Source organism: Zosterops lateralis (genome assembly GCF_965231275.1).
Source record: "Zosterops lateralis genome assembly, chromosome: 8".
Taxonomy (NCBI): Eukaryota; Metazoa; Chordata; class Aves; order Passeriformes; family Zosteropidae; genus Zosterops; species Zosterops lateralis.
The window spans coordinates 12199235-12225277 of NC_139768.1; the positions used below are offsets into that span (position 1 = coordinate 12199235).

General features: G+C 39.4%; 2 protein-coding genes across 3 annotated transcripts in view; one reads left to right on the forward strand and one right to left on the reverse strand.

Annotated features, from left to right (window-relative positions):
• The first annotated feature begins 63 nt into the window (after positions 1–63).
• Positions 64–16119, forward strand: NOC3L (NOC3 like DNA replication regulator). The gene is made up of 21 exons (XM_083866749.1): positions 64–101; positions 1250–1457; positions 1831–1957; positions 3592–3749; positions 3861–3917; positions 4904–5034; positions 5484–5645; positions 6453–6546; positions 6741–6916; positions 7134–7262; positions 7730–7861; positions 8200–8280; positions 8829–8929; positions 9422–9494; positions 9567–9630; positions 9718–9789; positions 10785–10966; positions 11186–11314; positions 11932–12029; positions 13790–13874; positions 15613–16119. Exons 1-21 carry the CDS (start codon positions 93–95, stop codon positions 15742–15744), a joined length of 2400 nt encoding a protein of 799 aa, XP_083722875.1. The 5' UTR covers positions 64–92; the 3' UTR covers positions 15745–16119.
• Positions 16120–17155: 1036 nt separating this feature from the next.
• Positions 17156–26043, reverse strand: part of PLCE1 (phospholipase C epsilon 1) — a 136908-nt gene continuing 128020 nt past the window's right edge. For both annotated transcript variants that reach the window (XM_083866007.1, XM_083866006.1), the window contains exons 29-33: positions 25455–25664; positions 23522–23683; positions 23148–23366; positions 22216–22417; positions 17156–21125 (exon numbers count right to left, since the gene is read on the reverse strand). In XM_083866007.1, the coding sequence (XP_083722133.1) occupies positions 22247–22417; positions 23148–23366; positions 23522–23683; positions 25455–25664 (762 nt within the window). In that variant the 3' untranslated portion in view covers positions 17156–21125; positions 22216–22246. The remainder of the gene's footprint in view (positions 21126–22215; positions 22418–23147; positions 23367–23521; positions 23684–25454; positions 25665–26043) is intronic.

Consider the following 26043-nt stretch of genomic DNA (forward strand, 5'->3'; position numbering starts at 1 on the left):
CCGGTCCTCCGCCGCCAGGGGCCGCTGTGGGCGCGGCGGCCGCGCCGTTCGGGGAGCGCTTCCGCCGCGGGCAACACGCGCGGGCCGCCGCCATGAAGCCGGTAGGGCTGTGAGGGGAGAGGAGGGGACGGGAGAGGGGAGCCCAGGGTTCACGGGCGGATGGGCGGGATGGGGAGTCGTGACTGGTAGCGGCTGGTGCCGCCGCGGCCCCGGAGCTTTGGGAAGGGCAGAGCAGCGCGCGTGGTTTAGGTGGGTACCGGCAGCGCAGGCTCGTGTCTCACTGCAAGGCGAGCGCTGACCTTTCAGCGCTTTCCCGATAGTCCAGTATGGAAAGGGAAGCTCAAGTTGAGCGGACAGAAATTCCACAGATTTAGGGCGTGTTCTCGGTGGGAAGGGGCCTGCAGGAGTCGTGGAGCCCGGCCCTTCAGTGCCTGGCCCGCACCGGGGGTGATCCCACAATCTTCCCGTAATCAGCACCATGTTCCAACCAACCGAGCTAAGGATTCCGGGAATCCCGCACTGCTCCAGCCACTTGTCCCCTCTGTAAAGGGACACATCATCTCTAACAGCGCGGTTTGTCTGCACAGCCTTGCCTTCCCATGCCCCGCATGAGGTGATCCCTGCCGTGTCCATTCCCATCCCGAGGGAATGTTCTGCAGCTTTGGCACGGGCAGCGTACACTGGCCCGCTCCACCGGGCTTTCCCCGAGCTCAGGGCCATAACCCTATTCCAGTACAGCTGCTGTTGTGTGCCAGCCTCGCCAGGTCCCTGCAGCTGCTGGGCAGGCAGAGTTTCGGGCAGGAGAAGGCCAAAGCTCAGCCTGGGGAGGTGTCCTGAAGGAGGACAGTGGCTCCAGGCTGTGGCCTGGCACGTTAAAGGCCCCCGAGGTACTTTATGAAGTGCTGGGGAACAGCAGGACCCTGAGAACAGAACACTTGCTTGGGAGTGCACAAAGAACTGTGCCCTAACAAGCTGTGTACCATTTGAGTGTCCATGTGTCTAAAAGTGATGGACATGGGATTTAATAAAATGGTTATCAGAGAATGTTTCTGTGAAACGTTTGTCGCAGTGCTCTCTTCTCAAAGATGGAACATAGTTGTGTAAATCTCAGGCTAACCTATGATACTGTTAGCAAGAGATGCATTGTTCTGTCCTGATAGAAATAGGAACTCAGATCTTAAACAGTGGAAAAAATTTTGCAAAGGCTGTTGACATGTTGGAGACTTGTAGCTTTCTGTTTGTTTTCTAGAGAAAAAACAAAAAGCGAGTGCCAAGTTTTCGCAAGTTACTGAGAACTAGTCAAATAAAACTTGACAATAAATTAAAGAATAAACAGTTCAAGCAGAAGAGTGCTGCTAAAAAGTACCGTAAAGAGCAAAAGAAGCTAAGGGAGGCTGTCAGAGATGCTATTTCTAGAAAGCCTTTTCCGTTGGAGGAAAGCAAGAAAAAACAAGTTGGTAAGTGTTTTCTCAGGTATGGGGGTTACTGAGTATCCTGCTGCTTCCTGTTGTAAAATTTGAGGAAACAACACTTCATTTTCTGTGTACAAATAGTTGCTGTTCCTGTTGAAAGAATGGGAGAACTGTGAAAGATACAAAATGTAGCCATTCTGGCACCTAGAACTGTCATTTAAAGATGGTAGGAATGTGTTTGCACTGGTCAGTTTTGGATGTCATAGTAAAGGGACAGTTTTCTGGGATAACAAAACCCACATGCATAATGGTCAGTGGGCTCCAGGGAGGAGTAAAATGGTCTCAAAAATGTAGGCAGGGTTAGATTTGCAAGGGTGACTATACATATGGGATCTTAATCTGTAAACATCTACTACAGCTAGAAAATGGGAAGAAAAAGAGGAAGAAGATGCTCTTCCACTGGACATGATGGATGAAGATGACTTAAAACTGATGGAGGATCTGGCCCAAAGAGCATCCTTTTTAACCAGAGATCTTTCTTCTAAGTGAGTTGCAATGTCTCCTTTTCACACCATTCAGCCTTGTGTGGTTAATATGTAATTAATGTGTAAAGTAATGCATTTATCAGGAGGTCTCTTTCAGTCTGGTGTTTCTTTGCAGCTGCAGTTTAGTGTTTTCTCAGGCTGTCAGTACCTCAGTGTTAATGTATCAATGTGTATCAGTACACTCAGGTGCTCTGCCTGACCTTCAGGATACTGTTTCTGCAGAGTTCTTTCCTGGGAGGTCCCTGGCTGTGAGATGAGCAGCATCGCTCAAACTGAAAGAAATGCTTTGATCTGTAAACAATTTTTTTATATCTATAGAGTAGTCAGGATGTTCCCTGGACTATGGAGCATGATACATATTGCACTGCAAATTGCTAAAAAAAAAATAAAAAGGGTTCTGTAAGCCTTGTCTGTACACACATGCAACACCAAAACATTTATACAAAAAAATTGCTACTGTTTTTCTGGACTGAGGCATTGAGGAAAGTTCAGTGACATATACAGAAAGGTAGTAGTGCTCCTAGTTGTAGAATAGTCTTAACAAATACAGTTCTACAGAGTGGTCTGGTTATGTGATTGTTTGAAAATTTTAGCTTGCCTTTTTTGATGGATGCCTGGCTTTCTATGCCTAGGTGCTGTAGGGTGGTTTTAATTTGTTAATGCCAATTCTGCTTAGTAATTAATAATTTAGTCTAGTTTCAAAGGCAAGTAGTAAATGGCTTTTATTTACAAAGTTGCAGTTGTGCTGCATGGGGTCTTGTAGCCACATTGCAAGTTTTTGAATTAGAAGAATTTTGTTTTAAACCTTCCTCTTTCCCCACATTAACTAGGTGTGACATAAGTTTAAAGTCTTGCAAAATTCAAAATTCATTGTGTAGTTTTATTTAGAGATATTTTGCAAAATGTCATTCTATGTGTCTTACATTCATTATGCCAGAATGGTTTTGGAGTGGTAGGAAAACAGTGGAAGTGGTTGCTCTTGTATCTGTTGTACTGTTATGGGTGTTTAGTTCCTTTCATAGTGTTCCCTTAAATTTGAGAACTTGTCTTTTCAACCTTCTTCAGCCTGGTCAGCTACAATCTGTCTTACACACTTGTCAGATATCCATATTAGCACAGACTAAATACTTCCCCCCTTGTGCGCTGATGTGTAGCTCAGGACCATGCCTGTGAAAGGGTGACACACCACGCTGTGTCATTGCTGTTGTCATTGCAGAGAGGTGTGTGACACAGGCTTTGCCAGTGGGCAGAGTACAAGAGTGATAGCAGTAGTGGTAAAAGCAGCCAGGGAGCAAGCAGGGCAGATAAAAATGCCCTACACTCATTGTCACATCCTAGTTAAGCCTCACCTAGAAGGTCCAAACACAGTGAGGAAAAGAAAGGCTCTGGACTGTTTGCCCAGTGAGAGGATCCTGGTCCTGCTGGTTGCTGGTGGAGACCTTCCTGGCAGAACTGCTTGGGGTAGTTTAACAGCTCTCAGCACTGCCAGGGCAGCTGCTCTGCTGTGGGGGAGCACAGAAGGGGAGGAAGGACACACTGGCCAGGGTGAGAGGCAGACACTTAATCCAGCTGGTGAGGCATGGCTCTTGTCAAATTACATGGCTGGTTCATTTCGTTTGCCTCGTATTTTCCAGTGAACCCGTTCATGTCAAAAAACGAAAACATGAAAGTGTGATTGAGAAATACGAGAAGGTGCCAAGACGTTTGCAAACAGAGCCAGAAAAAGAACTCATCCATCTGCTCCCCATCAAAGACAAGAGTGGCATAATTCCTCAAGCTGTGGAAAAGCCAGGTAAGACACAGATTCTGGAACTGGTATAGTAGCCAAGAAGTATATAATTTATTTGTTTAAAATTTCACAGTTTTTATTACATGCTTGACACTAGACATTCTGTTTTTGCAGTTCTCAATGTTGAACATGATGAAGAAGAGGACCCAGAAGATATGGAGGAAGCAGAGGGTAATAAAGCTTTTTTTTTTTTCTTTTTATTGGCTTTTTTTTCCAAATCACTGACATACCTGGAAAGCATTTTGCTGTTCCCCAAGGAAGTTTGCAATTGAAGTGTATTTTGTTCAGGATGTTTTTGAATATGTTCGTTACCATGTTGTCATCAAAGCATAACCATTATTCAAAGCTTGCACTCTTACCCCTTAGAATCTCAGGAATGGCTGGCTTAAGATTCTCTTTCTTCAAAATTATTTTGATTTTTCAAGTAGAACTGCTGCTTGCATGAAGTTCCTTTTATCCTTTGTGTTATAATTGCTAGTAAGAAGGAAATATTGGTCTTACATAAAGAATATCTGTGTGGTTCTATTTTGGTTACTCTGAGAACATTTTGAAATGCAGTTCAGGACACAGGATTTTGTAGACTTTAAATGTCTCTCTTTGTCTTTAATTTTTTTTTACTTAAAACATCACTACCAGGAAACAGAGTTTCATTTGCAGTTGGCTGTCAAGTTAATGTTCATTTTCAAGTAACATGGTGACTTCTGGGTCTTTACTGTCTAAATATAATCTGAAATTGAGGAAGGAGATACTTACAGCAAAGTAATACTCAGAAAACACTACCAAAAACAATTGTATTTTTAAAAGAAGTGAATGGTGAATAATTTGATATGAATTGGCAGAGCACTGCAGTTTCTTGGCGTGGTTGGAGTAATATGTTGAGTTTATGTGTTCCCACTGTAGTCAGACAACACCATGGCCAGATTCAAAAACATTTAGTCCGCTTCGTTTTGTAAGCAAAAGATGTTGAAGTGGAGCAAAAATGAATCTGTGGGTTAATATAAGATCTAGCAAAATAATTCTTAAAGCTTCTTTGACGGTGAAACTTCTTGTGTTACTCTTGTATGGCCTTACCAGGGTACCTGTTCGAAATCCAGTATCTGCAACATGGCATTTGTTAAGTGACTTCCTCTCTTTTCTGACTCTCACATCTGTGCCAGACTTTAATGAGGAACCCCTGCCTGATCTCACTCCTGAGGAAATGGCTGCTCAAAGGAGACAAAAGCTGCAGGAGAGGAAGGTGCACATAGCTGCCTTAGCATCTGCCATTCTCTCAGAGCCAGACAGCAATGTAGGTACATTTGCTTAACCTGCATGTATGTGTGTCTGTGTTGTGCACTAAATCAAGAAACTAAGATCTGAATGAGCAAAGAGTAGCAAAAGCACAAGAATATATGGTAGAACAAGGGAAAGTCAGTGTTGTATTGCTTTTGTTATTTTCTGTACAAGATATTTTGTTCTGTAAGCATGACCCTTATGTAAGCTCTGATTTCAGGGTTGCATTCTGATAGTTGTCAATGCTTCAGGATATAGTAATAATTTTCTGTAATTTTGTGCAGGTTTGTAATTGCAGGATATTTTGAACATTCCTGAGGCTGAAATTTGGTTGGGATCTATAATTTCCCGGCTCTTTATGCAGTGCTAAGTAGAGTCTGAGTAACTGCTGAGTTAATGTACGTTGTACTTGTCCCTTGCTTTGCAGTTGATCTTATCTGATGTCTGCCTGTTTTCCTCAATCAGATTAAGAAGCTGAAGGAGCTGCGTGCCATGCTGATGGAACAGGATCCTAACGTGGCTGTGATTGTTAGGAAGCTGGTCATGGTGTCTTTGATGGAGATATTCAAAGATATTGCACCTTCTTACAAAATTCGGCCTCTGACTGAAGCAGAAAAGGCTACCAAGGTAAAATATCAAATCTATTTATAGTTTATATGAGTAGTTCAGAATGTTTTCAGCTATGCCAGATACTAAGACTGATTTGTTTAATATGAATTCATGGTTTTGAGCAAAGGGGAAAAACACACAAATGCTTGTGGAAGCTCTGAAGCTGTGACACTTTCAGGAAGAGAGGTTTTGGGTTTGAACCTTTAGTTCTTACATACTTCCTTCAATAAGTAGGTGACATGCATGGTAATGGAGGGGAAAAGTAGCATCTGAAAGTAGTATGGCAAATCTGTGTGATTCTCCTCATAAACCTTGGAATAAGGTCCTGCACTAAAGAGGCTTAGAAAGAAAGCAAATTATGCAATGTTGTCACCTAACTGGCAGAGATTTCTTTGAAATGTGTTCAACAATTTGCTGAACAAATGCAGAGTAACTTCTTTTTCTGGAGCTTGTTTTTAACCAATTTTTAGAAGTTTTTTTGGATATAGGTTTAATGCAGTTCTATAATCTTATATATATAAAGTTATATATATATTTAATATATATTGTATAACAACAACAACAATAATAACAATACTAAATAACATCTAGATGATGATGTTACTTCAAGCTCTATAAATAAAATAGGCCTAGTTGGAAAAGGCCTTCTGAACACATCTGTAGAAAAATGCAGAAATATTTTATTTTTAAGCCATTTCTAAGAATGTTTGTCTAGAAGAAAAAACTACTTAGATACCTGATATTTGTTTTAAAACTTTTTTTCACTATTGGCTAATTTCAGTATTTAGCTCTCCATATAAAGTCTCATTTCAATTATGTTCACAGGTTAAGAAAGAAACACAGAAACTGAGAGAATTTGAAGAAGGCCTTGTTAGCCAGTATAAATTTTACTTGGAAAATCTGGAACAAACAATTAAAGGTACAGTTAACACTTCCCATTTTTTGTAGTAAAGGGAAAATTTTTTGCAGCAGTTTCCCTCCTGTGAATGAATGGTACCTTCTGTCTTTGCAATAGCACTTGCATGAAGTATGCCTGCTATGACTAAAAATTTAAATATTTATAAGATCACCATCATTCTGAAGAGTAATCACTAAAAATAATATTTTGTGCAGATTGGAAGCAAAGGAAGTTGAAGAAAAGCAATGTCATCTCATTAAAGGCATATAAAGGTCTAGCAGAGGTAGCAGTGAAGTGTCTGTGTGAGCTGCTTGTGGCCCTACCCCACTTCAACTTCCACAATAACATTATTGTTCTCATTGTTCCACTCATGAACGATCCATCAAAAATGGTAAGTGATTTTCTGATTAGGGAAAGAGTTCTTGTTTTGTGTACAAGTAATTATGTCTGAGCTTTATTCCACAATATCCAGATCTTTTGGCTGTATCTTCTCACTATTTTGCAGACTGTGTGCACTTTATAATTGGTAAATACCATGAGTTTCATCTGTTACTAGCTGCTGTTGTGGACTTGGCTTTACAGAACAATTTCTGTGTTTTGCTTTTCAGATATCTGAACTGTGTGTTGAGGCAGTCAAGAAGCTCTTTAAACAGGACAAGTTGGGCTATGCTTCACTTGGTGTAGTTAAAGTCATTTCTGGCCTTGTGAGGGGTAGAAATTATGATGTCAGACCTGAGGTAAGAGTCTTTCTGTTGTACCTCACAATATTCTTCTCTCAAAAGTTTCAAAAAACCCCAAATGTTAAAGTTACTGCAGCTTCTGGCTACAGACAATTTCCTCACTCTGTCAGACCACAGACAGTTCAGGATTAGGCTGAGCCAGAGAGTTGGAGAGGTATGGGGCAAGGGAAAGAGACTGGGAGGTGGAGATCAGATTCTGCCAGAGACATGGCTTAAGTCAGGCAGGGAGACTTAAGTCAGGCAAGTGAGAGACAAATGGAGAAATGGATAGAAATGGACAGTACTGGGGAAGGAACTGGGAGCAGGGATCAAGAGATACAGGTGTGAAGGAACAGGAGGGGAGTAAGTAGAAGAACCTTTGACCAGCAAAGCCCACTAGCTCAAATGGAATTCAGGATTTCTTACCCGTAGTTCCTATCAGGTTCTAGATGACTTTTTATTGTATTTACTTTATTTTACAATAGGTGTTAAAAGTTTTTCTTCACTTAAGAATTAAGGAAGTAGAATTACAAAAAGATTCTGAAGACATTGCACCAAAGAAAAAGTTCATGACTTACAAAGAAAAAAGAAAAAATCTTTCCAGAATGCAAAGAAAGGTAGGATGTGCTTTCTCATGCTCTACTTCTGTTACTTTATGTAGCAATTTGTTCCAGCAATGATTGCACATCTGCTGTTGCCATTGTTAATTCTCAGCATCAGTGATCAGTTTTTGCATTGAGGTTCTAAAGGGAATTTAATTATCTTCCTATTTTTTTCCTCTTTCCTGTGTTGACAATGCTTCTGATAGGATGAGATAACCCTGTAGAATCACAGGGTGACTTAAGCAACTCACTAAGCATGGAAAATTTATTCTTTGGATATCTTTTTAACCTGGCTATCCAGACTGGTTGGAAACATTGACTCTGTTGTCTTAAAATCAACTGTATATTTTCAGTGGAAGAAAGCAGAAGAGAAGCTGGAACGAGAACTCCTGGAAGCAGAAGCATCAGAAAGTAAAGAAAAGAAACTGAAGTTGGTAGGTAATTTAGAGATTATTTTCCTATTTTGGCACAGTGGCAGCTCCTAACCCTTTTCTAACTCTCTTCCCTCCATCCCAGCCCATCAACATTCCACATCTCTAGATCATGCTGACAGCTAACAAACACTTTGCCCGTGACAGAGATCTAGGTTTTAGTAAACCACGCTCTCAGTTTAGCCAGGAAGGCAAAAGTAGCCATTCCTATACCCGTCTGCTGTCTGCTCGAAATGGAATTGAATCCATTGACAGATGTCCTCCAGGTGCCCTGTGTGCCACAGGGCACTGTGCAGGGGGTGTTAGAGCCTCTCAGAGTGGCCTTTAGGCAAAGGAGGAGTGTGGCTGTAGCCTGGAGAGATCCAGGGGCAGGAGAGCACTGGAGGACTTGAGCTTTTCAGCATGAGAAGAGCAGAGATGGCAGTGCCAGGACTGGTTTGGAAGGCCTGAGTACTGGCTTGGGCAGAGAAAAGAATTTCAGCTGAGTTTGAGTGCAGTAGAAATGTTTATTTTACATGATTAAGTATTTAATTTTGTTTTCTTTCCTTCAGCACACAGAGACCTTGAATATTGTATTTGTAACTTACTTCAGGATCTTGAAGAAAGCTCAGAAGTCTCCACTTTTGCCAGCTGTGCTAGAAGGTCTTGCAAAGTAAGAACTGGCTACCTTCTTTTGTGTTTGTTGGAAAAGACATAAAGCACTAGAGAAATTTTTGTCTCTGAAAGGGATTTAAGCAGTAATAATTTGTCTCTGAAAGGGATTTAAGCAGAAAAGATAATCCCTGAAAAATTAGTTGAAATTCTTTTATTTCTCTGCTGAAGTTTTCAGCTATTTCCAAAACCATTTCAATATGATTTGAAATTTCCCATGATAGAACTGATGTGGTGCAAATGCCACAGGGTGTGATGTGATTCCATTATTTTGTCTGATTAATTGCTAAAGGACACAAGCATCTTGTTAATGCTCTAGAAAAGCCATGATTAGCATGTTGGGGGCTGAATTATTCTGTCCTGTGAAGGTACTAAATGTTCAGCATTTGATTTAGTCTGCTTTTAAGGTGTGGATCTTGGCAATTCAGAACACTTTGAACTGAGTTTACAGATAATGTCTATAATTTAAAAATGAAATTCTCTTTGATTCAAGGTTTGCTCATCTCATAAATGTGGAATTTTTTGATGACCTATTGATTGTCCTTCATTCTCTTATTGCATCTGGGGTAAGTTGAATTTTATTACAGTTTTCTTAAAAATACTTTCTTTTGGGTACTTAATCAGTTTTGTGTTCCTAGGACTTAAGCTATCGTGAGAGTCTTCATTGCATTCTCAGTGCTTTTCATATCCTCTCTGGTCAAGGTAGGAGATTTTTAAAAACAACCTTTTGTTTAATATGGCCTGATAAATAAATGGAGTAAATGTGTGTGTTTGGGATTATGTTTTTAGGTGATGTTCTTAACATCGATCCAATGAAATTTTACACACATCTGTACAAGACACTGTTCAGTCTACATGCAGGTAATTCCAGATTCTTATTTTCACTGTTTGTCTAGATAAAGTTTGTTCTGTTTCTTCGCTGTCAAAGCCTTTATGTAGCATTATTAAACTACAGGTTTTTTAAGATATCTGATTTCTGAGAAGATTATTATCTGGTTTAACCTGCTTTTTTTTTCTTGAGTTGCACATTGCATTACTGCAATACAAATACTTGAATTATTATTCCAGTACATGGTAACAGGTGCTAATTGTGTCATTTCATTAGGAAATGCTAAGTATTTGATCTTGGATAAGCATTTAGTCTGTCCTCAGTTTAAATTTTTTTACTTTCTTATAATTATTTCTTTCACTGGAAATTAAAAAATTCTTGTCTTTTCTATATTTCTCTCTCCCAATAAAGAAAAAACACCTGTTTTTTCCAATATAATTCTAAAAATAATTTTAATTTAAATTCTGTTTTTTAAAATTTTCTAGTATACATTTCTGATTTTTATAATGATAACATTTTTATGTCCTAGTCTAAATTTTCCAGTAATTCTGAGAAGTGGAATAATTGATGAAAAAAAGATTTAGAAAATTTGAAATTAACATCATTTTAATTAACTTCAGAAATGTGAATTCACTAGTAATAAACAATTAACAATAAACATTCTGCAGTTCTGGTAGAAGAAGTCTGGTAAAAGATTAGATCTTTTCACTGTTTAATAATTTATAGAAAATGATACAATGAATGCATTTAGGATTAAAACAGTAGCTGTGTTTAATGACTCAATATTTTTGATGGAACAAGTATTTTCTTAAAAATGAGCACAGAAACAGTGGTACATTTTTTTCTGTTCAAAGCTGGACTATTTGGACCAAAAAGGGGTGGATGTTTAATGTCTGTATCACATGAGAGGTGTCTGAGCCTCCCAGCTTTCACACTGTTCTCAGTTCAGTGTCAGCCCACAGCAGAGTATCCAGCTGTATGTCCATGAAGTGGTTCTTTACTCTTTGTGTGAAATTCTGCTTTTGAGGTGCCACCAACGAGGACATAGGGATTGTGCTGCAGTGCCTGGATGTCATGTTTGCCAAGAGGAGAAAGAAAGTCTCCCAGCAACGAGCTCTTGCTTTCCTAAAGCGACTTTCCATCCTTGCTCTTCATGTACTTCCAGATTCCAGTATTGGGATCTTGGCAACAAACAGGGTATTCATGCAAGTAAGTTTTACTTGTTCAAATTTTTTTAGCTTACTGGCTAAAAGTTAATGAATTTTTCGATAAAATGATTTTGTGCAAAAAATTTTAAAGCGTCTTTAACAAGAATGATGAAAACAGTATATGCTTAAATGAAGTGGAATGAATCCTGAAACTGACTCAACTCTGTTATAATTGGATGGGTAATATAAACAACTCAGTTTCTGGTTTTTTGTGTTGTAGACATTCCCAAGGATGGACCTCTTACTAGACAATGAATCTCAAGGCAGTGGAGTTTATCTCCCAGAATTAGATGAACCAGAGCATTGCAATGCCCAGAACACGGCACTGTGGGAGCTGCATCTGCTACAGGTTTGTGAGGAACTCAGGGCTTTGGGAAATAACAGCAGTAAATAGCTGCTCAATGTTTAGGTGCTTTACACAAATGGAGAACAGAGATCTTCAGGCTTATCTGTCAAATCTTGGCCCACATGAGCCTATTCCAACAGAGTGTAAGACCAGCACAGTGATATGGAAGGATGCAATCAAAAGTGGATGTTGCACATCCCCTATTATAATACCACACTGGTTCTTACTGCAGGTTGCCTTATTTAGATTCCTTCGGAGACTTATTAGATATGTTAAGTTCCCATGCAGTCCAGCCCTTGTTCCAAGAGGAACTGACACCTTGATCTGTCATTTCAGTTGGGGTTTGTAGAGAGCTTCCTCTGTCCTTTGTCCCTGTTTTCTGGGAGTGGGAATTACCTAACTGTGGAGAGTCATGCTCACAGCATGATTCGAGGGAATAAATGCATGACTGGGCATTCTCATTCACTTCATCCCACAAACTGACTGATTTTGAGGTATTCAGTTTCTACAATAAAAACAGACCTTCCATCTTATAGAAATGGAAATAATTATGAGATTCTGGAGATAAATAAATTATCCCTTATTGTCTGTCTGCTGCATTCCTTTTTCCTTTCTTTCAGAGACATTATCATCCAACAGTGCAAAAATTTGCATCTCATCTTATTGCTGGAGCTCCAACTGAAGGCTCAGGAGTTCTTCCACTTGATTTGAGCCAAAGGTGAGTTATCAAAGAGTTCCTTTTTTTCTAAATAGGTCCTGAAAGGAAGCTGTTGCTTATTCTATATTAAAGGAATAATAAAGGAATTCCTAAAAATAATTATCAATAAAATTAAGGACTCTGAACTTCAAAATCTCTTTGCTCTTCTGCCAGTACAGAATGCAGAATGCTGGCTGCCTTTTTCTTTTCTTTTTTTTTTTCTTTTCCGTTTGAGGAAAGGGTGTGACAGGGTAAACATCTTGTTTGCCAGGCTGTGACGAGGGTAAACATCTCAAAGTGCAGTGTGTTTTCTTCCCCTGGGAGCACAGTATCTTCAGCAGCAGCCCTGGTCTGAATATGGATCAGAATCACAGAACTGGGGCTGTCCAATGGAAACTGGAGCCCAAGCTGCAGTGTAAGGTCTGTAGCAGGTTAAAACATGAGAACAGCCATCCAGGCTCAGACTAAGATCTAATTCAGCATCCTGTCTTTGGCAGTGGCTGGCAGCAGGTGCCTTGTGAAAAGTAAAACCAGGGCATACACATAAAACATGGCCTCTGACAGGTTTCAGCCTGGTGGATTTCCTGAACCTGATACCATTTTCTTTTAGTCCCCCTCTCTTCATGGAGTTCTTTTCAAAACTGTTCAATGTCCCTTGAATCAGAGCACGCATTTTGCAAATGCAGCATTGTTTGGTAAAGGTTCTGTGAGTCCACAGCTCCTTATGGTAAGATCTGCTTGCTTTTGTTTTGAACCTGCTGCCAGTTTGCTTCATTTGAAAGCCCCTGATTCTTGCTCTGGGAGCTGAAGTGCACGTCCTGCTCCATCACACTCTTCCTGTGCCTCACAGGACTTCGCAGAGCTCAGTCATGTCATACCTGCATCAGCCGTCTCTCCTGGATAGAGGGAGGGATCCACTTCACACATTGAGCTGTTCCATATTTCCCATACACTTTATTGAATGTTCCTGAACTTTTACCAATTTAAGCATTTCAAGATGAAATTGGAGACTCAGCTGCAATATTTGAGATGTGGATAATCTGTGGATTTATACACTGATGTAACTAATTTCTATTGTGTTCTGGTTTTTTTTCTACTCCAAACACCACTAAAGTCACAATCCCATGAAAGCATCTGTCATAACAAGAAGATATATTTTCTCTAAGTGATAGTGGCCTGCTCAGAGCCTCCTGTTTTTATGTAGAGTTGCTTTTTCCAATACTAAATTTCATTTTCCATTTTACTACTACAAATGACTTGGTATTTTCCAGCTCTTTCTTGAGCACATTGGAAAGTGCAGTTCTGGAAAAAACCTTGTGGAAATCCAGTTCCTTCCTGTCGTTGCAAAAATTGACCACAGACTCCTGTCCTCCTTTTCCTGTGTTTTAACCAGTTTTTACTGTGATAGTCTTCCCTGTTGTCCCATGGATATTTTTTTCATAAAACTCTTTGGCAAGGAGCTGTTGGAAATTCTGGCAGATTGTGTCAGCTAGACCATCTTTACCTACCTTTATTTCCCCCCCTCCCCCTTTTTCAAATATGTACAGATCAGAGCTCTGGGAAGACAACAGTTTTCTTGTGTGTATTTAGACACATTTTACTTATTTTGACTTGTATTGTTTCCCAGCCATTGGCTCCTGATCTTTTCCAGGTGATCTCTTTACTCTGAGGAGTTCTAAAGTGTGATGGAGGGGGAGAGGAATTTGTGTGAGACGTTGCTCTTGGATTGGTGATGGATCAACTGAAGTTGTATTTATCTAATGCCTGTTTATTCACTGTAGGTCTGCTACAGAACTTTTTGAGGCATATTGTATGAAAGGAATGACCTTTAATCCTCCTGTTGCATCAGTAACACCCAGAAGAAAGGTACTGTTCTCATCTCTGTGTCCTTTTTTTAATCATGTGACACACCAATATCACCTGTATCTGCTGCCTCACTGTGCAGTGCCCAGGCATTGGCACACTCAGTGTGGCCTCTGGTCTCTCTACTTTTTGCATCAAGTATTTTTTTTTAACTGGCATAAGACAGGACTGAGTATAAGGAAAGAAAAAATAGCTGTATAAATAGTCCTACCTCCCACAGCATCAGTTAACATAGCAAGATTAATATGGTAGCTGTTATTTTGCACTTTGCAGTGGTTCAGTGCAGATCTCTTGGCTCTTTTCTGTAATGATGAACTAATGTTTGCTCAGAAAGCAATAATAAAAAGCCAGCTCTTTCCCCAGGGTGGGTAGTTGCCAAGACAGCTGGATTTCCAGAGTGTTTGATTCAGTGTGTTGAGGGATACTGATTCCTGTTAGTGTCACTACAGCTTTAAAGTGGAAATTTGAGGGGAACAAAGAGTTAATGTAAAAAGAGAAGAAACGGGAAGTGTTTTTGCATCCTCAGCACTGGATGTGTTCCAGATGCCAGCCTCCATTAAATGTCCAGTGAGTGGTGTGTCCTTCAAAAAGTGATAATTTTCCTTCTTTCTAATCCAAACATTATAACCTATTAACCTTATCAGTGCTCCACTTTGCAACTCAGTAATGTCAGTTCACAGAATCAGAGAATCACAGAATGTGTAGGTTGGAAGAGACCTTCAAGATCATCAAGTCCAACCCAGCCCAGTTGAAGCCTTGAAAGCACAAATTTTTTTTTCCATTTTAGAGAAGCAACTTCTGAAAATGTGTTTGTACTTAACTTATTCAGTTGTTTTATAATGACTCCTTGACATGTGTGTCCTGCTAGGGAGTTCTATGAGCAGCTCTGACTGAGCAAGACTGAGAACAGCAGATGGGAGAGAAATTCAGGTTGAATAAGGAAATGCACAAGCTGCTTTAGGGAGCAGAAACAATGGAACAGCAAGATCACAAAGTGTCCACAGATGGCTATAATGAACCTAATGGGAAAATTACCTTGGGGTCTTGCCTGCTCTGGGTTTTTTTGGCTCATTTAACAAATTTTGGCAGTATGTGAGTTTTACCCTCTGTGTCCTGTGTGTCCTCTGTGTGCCAGGCTGCCAGTCTGTCAGCATCTCCCTGCTCTTGACAGAAGCTCCAAACTGGAGCCCTGTGCACCATTAAAGAGAGGCTCTCATTTGTCCATGAGTGCACAAAGTACTTGTCTCTGGGAATTTTAAGACTTTCACAAGGAAATTTAAATTATGTGCATGATCATGACTCTTCATTTGAGCACCAGGAAAATGCAGAGCTCCTGGTGTGGCTGGAGGCAGAAGACTCAGGGGATTCCTTTCTGACTCACAGCCTGTGCTGTGAGCACTGTTGCTTTTGCTGGCCTTTTGGTCAGAGGTGCTGTCACCAAACTGTGCCTAATTTGTATTTGTAAGGTGTGTAGAACAGGAGACACTGTGTAAACCCCCAGAGCTGTGTAGTAGGTAATCTTTTAAAGCCCAGCTTACCACAAACCAGAAAAGCCTCACCAAACCCATGAAGGGCTGCCTGATATGGTGCTTGCTTGTAGCCAAGGGAGATTTCCTGCAGGCCTGAACAGGCCTGGTCTAGATGAGGAGAGCCACAAGAGAGAAACAAGACTGCTAAACTAAGGTAGGCTTGGAAAACATGACCTTGTTTAGTAATACAACTCATACTTTGTCATTTTCAGGATACCTTTCCGCAAATGGACTCATTTGTAGATGAAGAACTAAACAAACAGCTTCAACAACACATCACTCAGACTGTTGCTCACAAACCCTTGGATTTTGCTAAGCACTTGAAGGAGTCATCCTTGGCATAAATGTACCTATCAAATCAAGTTCAGTTGGATTCTTAATTATGGAGAAAGATTGGCTGAAAGAAATCACCAGTCATCATGAAAGGAATACAAGCAGCTTTTGTGTGAATGTAGAAACACACAAACATGTAACAGCAGTTTTTCACACAGTTACAGGCCTGTCCCCCTAACCACCAAGCCCTGTTCAGGGGGCTGGGGAATCACAATGAACTGTCATGTCAGTGTTTCAAAAATATACAAACCCCGGTAATTTAAGAATTGTTTGCAACTGTGTACAACTGTATTTTTGTTTATGTATTTTTCTAATTTTTATAACAGAATATAGACATATATTTCTGTGAACTCACGAGGTTGTGTTGATAACTTAATAAATATTTTGAAAATTATAGTATTGACTTTTTGATGTCTAAGTTACCTGGACATTTGAAATATGTATTGCATTTTTCCTGTTTTTCTTCTGATGTCTTTTAACCATTTATCTCATCTTGAAATGATTTTGCATTTGGTGTTTTTTTCCCCTCTGATGAGTCTTGATTATTTGCAAATTAAGAGTATTGAATTTCAGTTCTGAACTATCATCATGATTGAATGCTCTACTCCAGTGTCTTCAATCAAGCATTGCTGTCAAGAATACTGGACAAATACAAGGTAAGAATATTGGGCTGGAGTTTTTGATTGGTAATTCTCTCCACTTTCTCCAAATATTATTTATTGTCTGATTGTTTTAGAATTGATTTTCAGCTGCATGTTGGCTTTGCAAAGAGCAGGTGAAATATATGAAGTAATTGAGAGGTGAGTAATGTCTTTATGTGAATTCCATTGTACAGGGTAATGTAGTGGGGCTGACCCTGGCTGACAGCCAATGCACTTCTGTAGTGCTCAGTCTATGATGTGATAATGGTACCTGTGTAAGTTTTGCAAAGCTTACCTTTAAGTCAGAAAGTATCTTCTTTTCTCTACGGTATTTAGTCCTTTATCCTGATTTATGGGTCTCAGATAATTTTACAATTCATTTATTTCTCTTTTAATACATGTTTTCAGTATTGATCACACTAGTTCACCAACTTCCAAATATTAAACATAAATTTACAAATGTTTTTAGAACAGACATCTGTGTATTAAGGGATTAGGAAATACCTGTGTATTATATTATAGATACAAAATACCTCTGAACTGTATTATGTGTACTGTGTAGACTACAAACTTGCATACACAGTACTGGTGGTTATCCACGTGTTTCTGTTTGCTTAGGCTGTCATTCCCATAGATTTTGAGTAGGTTTTTTTGGGTTAGTTAAGTGTTTGCAAATACAGATGTGATTTAAATTCTGCAAAATTCCAAGGGAGCAATTTGTCAATACCTTTGTCAATTCAGGAAGGCAAAAACAGAGTCAGCATCTTAAACCATTTATTTTTTTACAACATATACAAATACAATTTTTATTCAAGTCAGCAGAGAGAAAACAATCCAGGTGGAAAAGTCACTTTAAAATTGTTCATTTTACATAGTTTCCAAATATATAAAGACTGGCACATAGTGATGTTGCATTGTCAGAATATTTTGACATGCTTGAAGAGGCAGAGGAAGACAACTGTACAAGTCATTCTGAAAGAGCTTATACATCTATTTGAGCAAAATCTATTTACTGCTATTTATTTTTGTGTTTCATTTGCTAAGTCTGCCAAACGTCTATCACTATTTAAGTTACAAAATATTTATCACAGACAGGAAAAAATTGCCACCATTGGTACATTTAGTGGGCTACCCTAAAAGTAAACTGAGTTTTATAGTGGAATAGTAATAGACAGTGATTAAAAACCAGAGGTTAATTGAAGCATTTGAAGAGCAGAACAGACAGCTGAGTTTCAGAAGCTGCAGACTTAGCCTGTGAAGCTACCAGCAAGGTCTTCTCTTTTTGAAAATAAACTATGAATGTAAGAGAAAGTGTTCTTGAAATATTTAGGTATTTCCGTGTTGAAGTGTTTAGTTCTTGAAAGCCTGTGAGTTCTAGAAGCAGACACCTTTCTAAAAGCAGCTATGCAGACACCTCACCTAGTAATACTTGTAAGCAAGAAAAAAGTGTCCCTAGGCTTAAAAACCCAAAAGCTGATCTAGTATTTTTTAGTGTTCTGACTGCTCCTAGTGGGGTCAGTAAGGCAGAAGCAGGAAGCCCTTTGGGCGGCAGAGGAAGCAGCTCCTGGAGTTCCCAGTTCCTACGAGCAGAGCAGCTGTGCATGCACACACGAGCTGGGACTGCCCAGATTTTGGCCCTTCCAGTCACACACTGCAAGCAGCATGTGCTGCACAGGGAAAGGGTAAGAAATTCCTACAAAAGTAGCAGTTTTGAAATGGTACAGAATAAAATAGTTCTGTGTTTTTGCCAATAGGCAACAGAGCAGGACAAGCAAGAGATTTCCACCTGTAAAGTGTGCAGTGCAAGGCCTGCTACTGCTCAGAGACTGCATGTTTCTGGAAGATGTTGACTATTTACATTCTTTTCTTTCAAACTTTATCCTGGAAGCTGCTTCCTGTAAATATAAAAATGAATGTATTTTCCTAATTGATGTCCATACTCAGCCAAAAGCATGGAAAAGGACAAAGTTATTTTGTCAGTTTTGTCACATTCCTGCAGAAATAAAATCTGTGGCTAAACAGAATAAACATTCCTATTAGCATAATAACTTAGCACATGAAAGCTCTTTAACTGGGCTTTCACAAAAGTTAAAACTCTCCCTTGCTGTTTAATGCTTCAAGTGGTATTGTATTTCCACTACTTGGAACCAGCAAGAGGAAGGGCATTGCAATTCTTTCCCAAATTCACTCCAAAGTGTATCATGTTTCAGCAAGAAAAGTTTACCAGGATATTTACCAATACCTAAATATTAAATTAAGTGATGTATGTACATTAATGAAAATACTGGAACAAGTTCATTAACCTTACACAGTTCTAGATGTCTATAGGCCTACAAAGTTAGGGTTTTTAAATTAAAAGCTAATATTTTGCTGTTCTCTTTCACTGTGATAAACAGCAGGCAAAAGAGGTTTTGACTGTGAGTGATGATGAAATACTTATATTAATAAGCTATTCCCATAGCTAGAAAAATTGTGTTAGCAGAAGTAGTACTGATTTAAAACTCAATTTAAATGGCCACAAGACTTCAGGCTAGTGTTAAGCCTGTAGTGCACAATGACAGGACTACTGATGTCCCCTTTGCTTCCTCATGATTGATTTTTTTTGTTTTTGTTTTTGTATCTATGTGACAGAAAAGCACTAGTGGATGACAACATGGGTATAAGAACTTTCTATGTTGAATCCAATTAATTAGCAAGGGTGTCTGCCAGCCTACTGTGATACTACAGGTGATGTTAAGAATTTTCAGAGCTGCTAAAGATAAAAAACCTCCCAAAACCCAAAAAACCACACAAACAAAAAAGAAAAAGCTATACAGGTAAGGGCAAACTACAGGACATTAAGCGTTGTTTTTAAAATGCCATAAAAACACCAAAAGGAAAAAATTCTCAGTGATGTCAAACTGCTACCACATTAAAATAACAGAGAGAATGAAGCTAACATTTAAAAAAATGGTTGCATTAGTTAAATTGTGCAGCAGGTTGATGTATTTCCCAGTAATTCTGAAGTATTCCAAATCAAACTATGCATATAAAATGTGTATATGTGTAAGTTGTGACTTGTTAACATTTTGCTCAGGATCAGCCTTTTCCTTGGGCAGGCTGGAGGGAGCACATGTCCCTCACAGGGGCTGCTACTGTTGGAATTGGAAATGAGTTGAGGCTGAGCTGGCTGGGGGCTTGAGTTGGGTCATGTTGCTGATTTGCAAAATGCTACTTTGGTACATAAATTCAAAACTTTACTTTTGTGAAAGATGAGCAGTGGGAAGTGCATGGCCTCTGTGAAGATATGCCACGGAGAAATTTGACTTTTTTGTATGTCTGTGGTTATTTTTCCTGAAAGCTGGAAGTGACCTCAAGAGGGCACCTTTTTGCTTTGGTAAATGGCTACTTTATAGGCATTTCTGTAGTGTATAGTGAAAGGCTTCATCATTTCTGGTGACAGAATGCAGGTTCTGTCTGCTTGTTTATATGGCAGTTAATGACTTTGTTTTCTTTTATTTCACTTTCTTATTCACAGGGGGGGCATGAGCTGTCATGAGACTACAGCCCTACAGCCTGTAACTTCTTTTCCTCTGTTTAGGGTTTGCTCTAGTGAAACAAAAACATGTGCAGAGCAGTTTGTTCCCCACAGACACATTTCTTGTGGGAGATCAAAGGGATGGCTGATTGCAGCAGTTGTTTAATTTGTGCCCCTGTAATGGATTATTTTAAATAACTAAATACATCAGTAACCCATGGAGGGAAAAAAAGAGACTACCACGACTAACTTAGATAACAAAAGATGAATTCAGCACACGTAAAACTTCACAACAATGTTTCTATGTAAACAAAATTGTCAAGAGTTATAGTGTAAAGTTTTATGCTCTCTGGGTTTAACAGACAAGTAAAAAGACAGTTCCTGGCTACATGGAAAAATGTGGTTTGAATTCAAAATTTTGAAATGTTAATTACACTTATCAATGCATTGTTTTGAATTTGGCCAGTACTGGGTTTAAACACCTTGTGCTGAAAAGAAACAACCAGAAAAGTTCCAATATTTTCCTCTAAATCCAGAGAAAGATAAAAAAGTCTGCATTTTCTAGAAAGTAGTATATGATAAATATACTATACAATGGCATGTACTTTGAAACATGGTAATAAATATTCTTTCTTTAAACACAAGCCTGGAAAACTAAAATTTATAAGAAGAAAATGTTGTTCTTTGCCAAGGTCTCACTACCAGTAAGGTGTATTCAGCTATTGTACATTATTTTGTTAATGTAGATAAACCATAAATAATTTCGAGTGTTTTGTGTATATTCACCAAAGTTAAACAGATATGCAAAGGAAGTTACAGTATATTTAAATCTCTTTACAATCACTTAACACAGTGTTTAACAGTAATCCTCAGGTAAAAGTGCGTTATTTTAATATGATACACATAAAAGAACAGTCTGGTTCTCTGCCTTCAGATTCCTTAGAGGCAACAAGCTAAAATTATCTTTTGTTTAAAAAGGGGAGGGTGATGACAAGTGTTTGTTTACAACACACAGTCCAAGAAAACTTCTCCATCCGCCTATGGAGAAGCTGCAGATGTGAAGGAAGAGAGGAATCTTCCGAGAGCTGACGGGCATCTTTCCCATCTACAGTATCCCATGTAGGATTCCTGGATTCTGGATGTTAATCCAGCAGCATTGCCTCCATTCAGCATCTGCAGCACAGGGCACAGAGTTGCTGACCAGTTCAGTCCGCAGCAGGATCTTTCAAAGGCACTGCAGAGGGATTCAGTCATGTAAATTCCAGGTTTGAGTTTCAGGAAAAAAAGGAAAAAAAAAAAAATAGGGAAAAAAACCAAAACAAACCAACAAAAACCCCCACCCCAATGCAACAAAACCCCAGCAAAAGAAAAACCCAAGCAAATGCAGAAGAGGGAAAGTGACTCTGATTTTTCCATAATTTACTTTGCTTTCCTTGAATTCAGATTGTTTTAATGCATTAGGGGGCTTATAGCAGCCTAGAAATAAGCTATCAAATTCATCTCTTCCTATTTGAAATAGCTTGCAAATGAAAACAGTGCTTGAATTCTGTTAATTTAGTGACTTAGCAGCAGCAGCATTACAGTGCATGTCAAATAATGCTTTCATAATTAGATGTATACATAAAAAAATGTAATCTTAAATTGGCCATCTGTGAGGTGGGATTATCAACACTGGAAAAGATTTCTTTATTTGCAATGAGCTGCAACTTCCCAGCTGCTGTCACAGTGCTGTAGTAGCACTGTGCAAGGGTCTGGTTAGTGTACAGTGCTGGGCAAGTGGCACTTACTATCTCCGTATAAACGGGACAGTCTGTGTTGTGCATTTCAGTTGTTTGAAGTCAAGCAAGATGGAAGAAATTGAAGAGATACAGAAAGGATAGTGTAAATGTTTAAACATTTCTGGTGAAATTTCCACAGGCAGAAATTAACACTATAAACTTGTTCTAGCTAAAAAAGAGATCACCAATCCTGAAGACCTGATTATCTGGATGTAACGAAAAGCAATGAAACCTCTACTACTCACTTCCATTTGCCGTGGCCCAGAGTAACAGAACATCACTATTTGAGCAAAATTGTTGATAAAAATGAGTACTGCCAAATCAACTGGGACACAAAACATTTTGGATTAAATGGACACAGAAAGTGGGTGAATCTCTACCATTCTGATTCACTTGGAGACCTTCCTGCTGTCCTGTGCGAACCGGGCTGTAGGAGGCTTTTATGGATCATTCTGTCAGTCCTGGTCCCTCACTTGGTTTGACCAGCAGGAATGCTGTGACTGCTGCCCCGAATCCCTGCTCAGTGCCGGGCTCAGTGTCTCATACCTGGGCAGGCCGTGCCGTGGCAGCATCGGGACTATTCCATGATGTCACTGAAGGCCAAGGCACAGGCGGCTCTCTCCTCCCGGCCCTGGGGACTGTCGGACAGTGGGGGTGACACGAAGCCCCGGTACTGCTTACTCGACTTGGTCAGCTTCTTCAGCTCACTGGTGAACGAGATGCCTTTCCTCTTGTCATCTCGTGCTGCCTGTAAAAATTACAGAAGAGCACAGTGGTAGTTTAACAGCTGCTTGTTGGCTGGGAAGTAAGGAATGAACATGAAAACCCCTAACGTACTGCTAAGCAAGTATTCCCTTTAGGAATTCAGTACAGCTGTGCTTTCATCCAGGCACTTCCTTCTGATTGTTCTGAATAAATTAATTAAAAATTATGCATTGTTAAAGATATGTTTAGCAAATTTGGTAATCTCTGCTTATAATCCAGTTATTTTAAAGCAACAGAGACTGTGGATTGTTGGTGTTTGCTGAAAGGAGAACACAGCTCCTTCTCCCAGCAGGCATCTACTTCATTCCTGCCATTTTTTAAAGCCTGAGATAAAGCAACAGAACAACTTTTTCACTGGGCAGGAATAAAGGGCACTTTATTCCAGTAGCTTTTAAGTTCTGCCCATTTGAATGGTTCCTTATTATGATGGGGAACATGGCATGCACAGCCAGAAGGTTTTGAGAAACAGAAAGCTGGTGGCAGATAAAGGTTGTTCTGGGTTTGCAGACTGTGAGGGAATCGTTTTGCTGGGATGAAGTTTTGCAAAGGAAAAAGTAAGGGTGGTTCAGAGAAAAGAGGAAATACGCTTTTTGCTGTAATCTGTCCTCTCCCCCTGCCCTCATGCCAGTTGTGTCCCTTGCATGGAAAGCAGGTTCCCATTAAGCTGCTCACACACCATCTGTAACACCTGCTGCAAAGTATTGCATCTTTACCTGAACCTGTTCTTTGAGCTTAAGGATAAATTTTCCTGCTCCCTTCCACTTGCTTTGGGCCTGAAACACACACTCTTGATCAGAGAGAATCCTCTGAGATGGTTTAGATGTTGAAGACTTTTTGTTGGCTGGCTCTTTCGTCACCTCTTCCAAGAGCACATAATCGTTTGGGTTTGGATTGCTCAAAATGCTGTAGGAGTATTTAGCTTTGCAGAGAGTCTGTTTAAAAGCAGAAAAACAAAACAAAAAACAAGGCATTCCCTCAGATTCAGGTTACTAAACTGATTCTTCAGCTAGTGCTGAGAACAAACCCCGCTTTAGCTTGTTTGACACCACCTTCCAGCCCCCGTGTTGAGGTGGGCACGTGCCCTCACCTGCTGTATGACATCCTGAGCCGTGCTGAGGCGCGGAGCTTTGATCACCGTGCGTGGTTGCTCTGGGGAGACGTCATGTACCTGAACAAAGAAGCTGTCATCCTCAGAGCTGATGGCTGCTTCTTCCTTTGCTTCTTGACAGACATTTCTCTCATTTAAATTCTACAGAGAAGATGACAGACAAATCCATTTACTTCAGAGAGGTAACTAATAGCTAATGGTCACATAAGGGTTTTATTACATGGAAACTGGTTGCCTCAGCTCCATTTTGTTAAATGCATTATAACAGAGTTTTGACAAGCTACTATTGCTAATAATAACTAACGCTAGTAAATACCTATGTTTTCTAAAATCAATATCTGAAATATCTTTCAGAGTAGGTGAGGAATGGACATGTTTGCACAGCATCACATTTCACAAAAAATGTTCCTTAAATCCTTCCCTTATGTATACAAAATGATGTTTTGTCATGTAATGGTGCTAGTATGATGGGAGATGGTGGAAAGGGTTCTTTTCTTTCCTGTCCCTGCACTAAAGCCAAGAGAATTTAGAGAGCCAGAATCTGAGTGAACATTTTCCTGTGGTGTGGAGCAAGAGAAAGGCTGAATGTTTCTCTCTCCCTTTTCAATGACTACTGCAGATTTTAGACAGAATTCCTCCTTGAACCTTCTCTCAGAGAATGCATTTCTGTCCAATGCCTTGGAACACTTGGAGCACAGCTTGGATTCATAAACACTGGGCTGTGTATTGCATCCTGTCACTTGACCTGCTCCTTGTTTTTCCAGTCAGATTTGCAGCTTCATTTCTAGCTCCAAGCTCTGTCTGCTGTCTGCAGAAAGGCTCAAAATTATGGATAATGCTTTGAGGTACTTACATCACAAGATAGAACAACAGCATAATTTTCACATGTGCTAAGGCAGATTTTAATGCATTTTCTGAAGGAATGGGGCTTGGCAGGACACGTGTGGCAGGACAGCATACACTGACAGGAGCAGTGCTGCAGTCAGTGGAATTCAGTAGGCTGCTATTGCCACAAACAAATTTCTACCTTGTCATTCCAAATATCAGATATAAAGGAACCCAAAACATGGACTTGTGTAATATAATAGCAATTTGTCAATAATATCAAAAATCCTCTCAAAATAAGCAAAAATACTTTTCTTTTTAGCTTAAAGGATACCAGAGGACCTCTGTCATATATATATACACGTAAAATCTGTGTACTAAGCAAGTGATTTTATTTGCCAAACTGACCAAAGAAAGTGCCTCTGAAAACAGTTAAGTGTCTTTCTCCTGCTTTTTTTGTCTCTGTCTCACAAGCCTGGGCACTAGCATATTTTAAGCTGTAGATGCTTTGCTCATAGTGTAAACTGAAGTAATTTTCTTCCTTTAAATTAAAAGAAATCAACATTTTCATTATTTTATCTTATAATTGATAATATAATCATTCTTTGAGGCTTTTAGACTTATCCTTTAATATTAAAATTACTTCTAATTTTTCTAGACAAATGAGAAGTTGCTGCCATCTAAATTGAAGGTGGTTTTCTGTAGTTCTGTTATCTATGATCCTTTCGTATTAATTATTATCTTTATATTAATCCCCTATCATGACATAATCTAGATTTGCATTAAATTAGAAATTAATCTATTATCTATCATTAAATCTATCACTCCAAACAGAGTCACTGCACTGGTGACTGAGGCACAATCAGCCACACAACTGATACTGGAGCTGAGGGAGGTCCAGTTGGTGTCACACAGGTGTATAAAGTCCAGTTGTGCTTCTCACTCAAGAGTTAAGTTTGTTTTTAAAAAATGCACACAGCATTGACATTATTCACCAAGTACTGAAACAAACACCCTTTTGTTTCATGGTCCTAAGAGCTATTTTTAGCTATCTTTGTAAATAATGATTTATCTAAACCAGACTTACTTCCTCTCGTGTTTTAAAGATAATTCTTCCAACATATCCTTCTTCTGGGAACCAACTGTTTAAAAGCTGCACTAGCCCTTCTTCAGGACCAATCACTCTCTGGAATGGTGGTTTTCTGCATTCACTCTTTTCTTTAGATATAAAACTTTTCTCTTCCATCAGAAAATAGTCTGCAGGACATGACTCGGTGCCTTTTATGGTAGCCAAGAGCTAAGACAGACAACACACAACAATTAGAATGCTAAATTTAAACACTGCATAATTAGTAGTTATAAATGAGAATGAATAAGGAAGCTTTAAGAATCACTAACTATTCTGACAGTGGAGGCAGGATTTCTGATGTGCTATTTATTATTCACATATTTTACTCCAGGGTAATGTCCTGTTCTCTTTAGCCCAGCCAAGCAGTTCAACTATTCCAGACAAGGCAGTACCATTTCAGCTTATTTCAGTCCTTTTTGGCTGGCCAGAAAATTTATTCATAATCCCAGGACAGTACAGTCTTTTCCCACTGCTAGAATAACAATCCCTGCTGATTTAACTGGTTTTTCTACTCATGAACTTAGCCCTCTAACTTTTACTCTCTGTT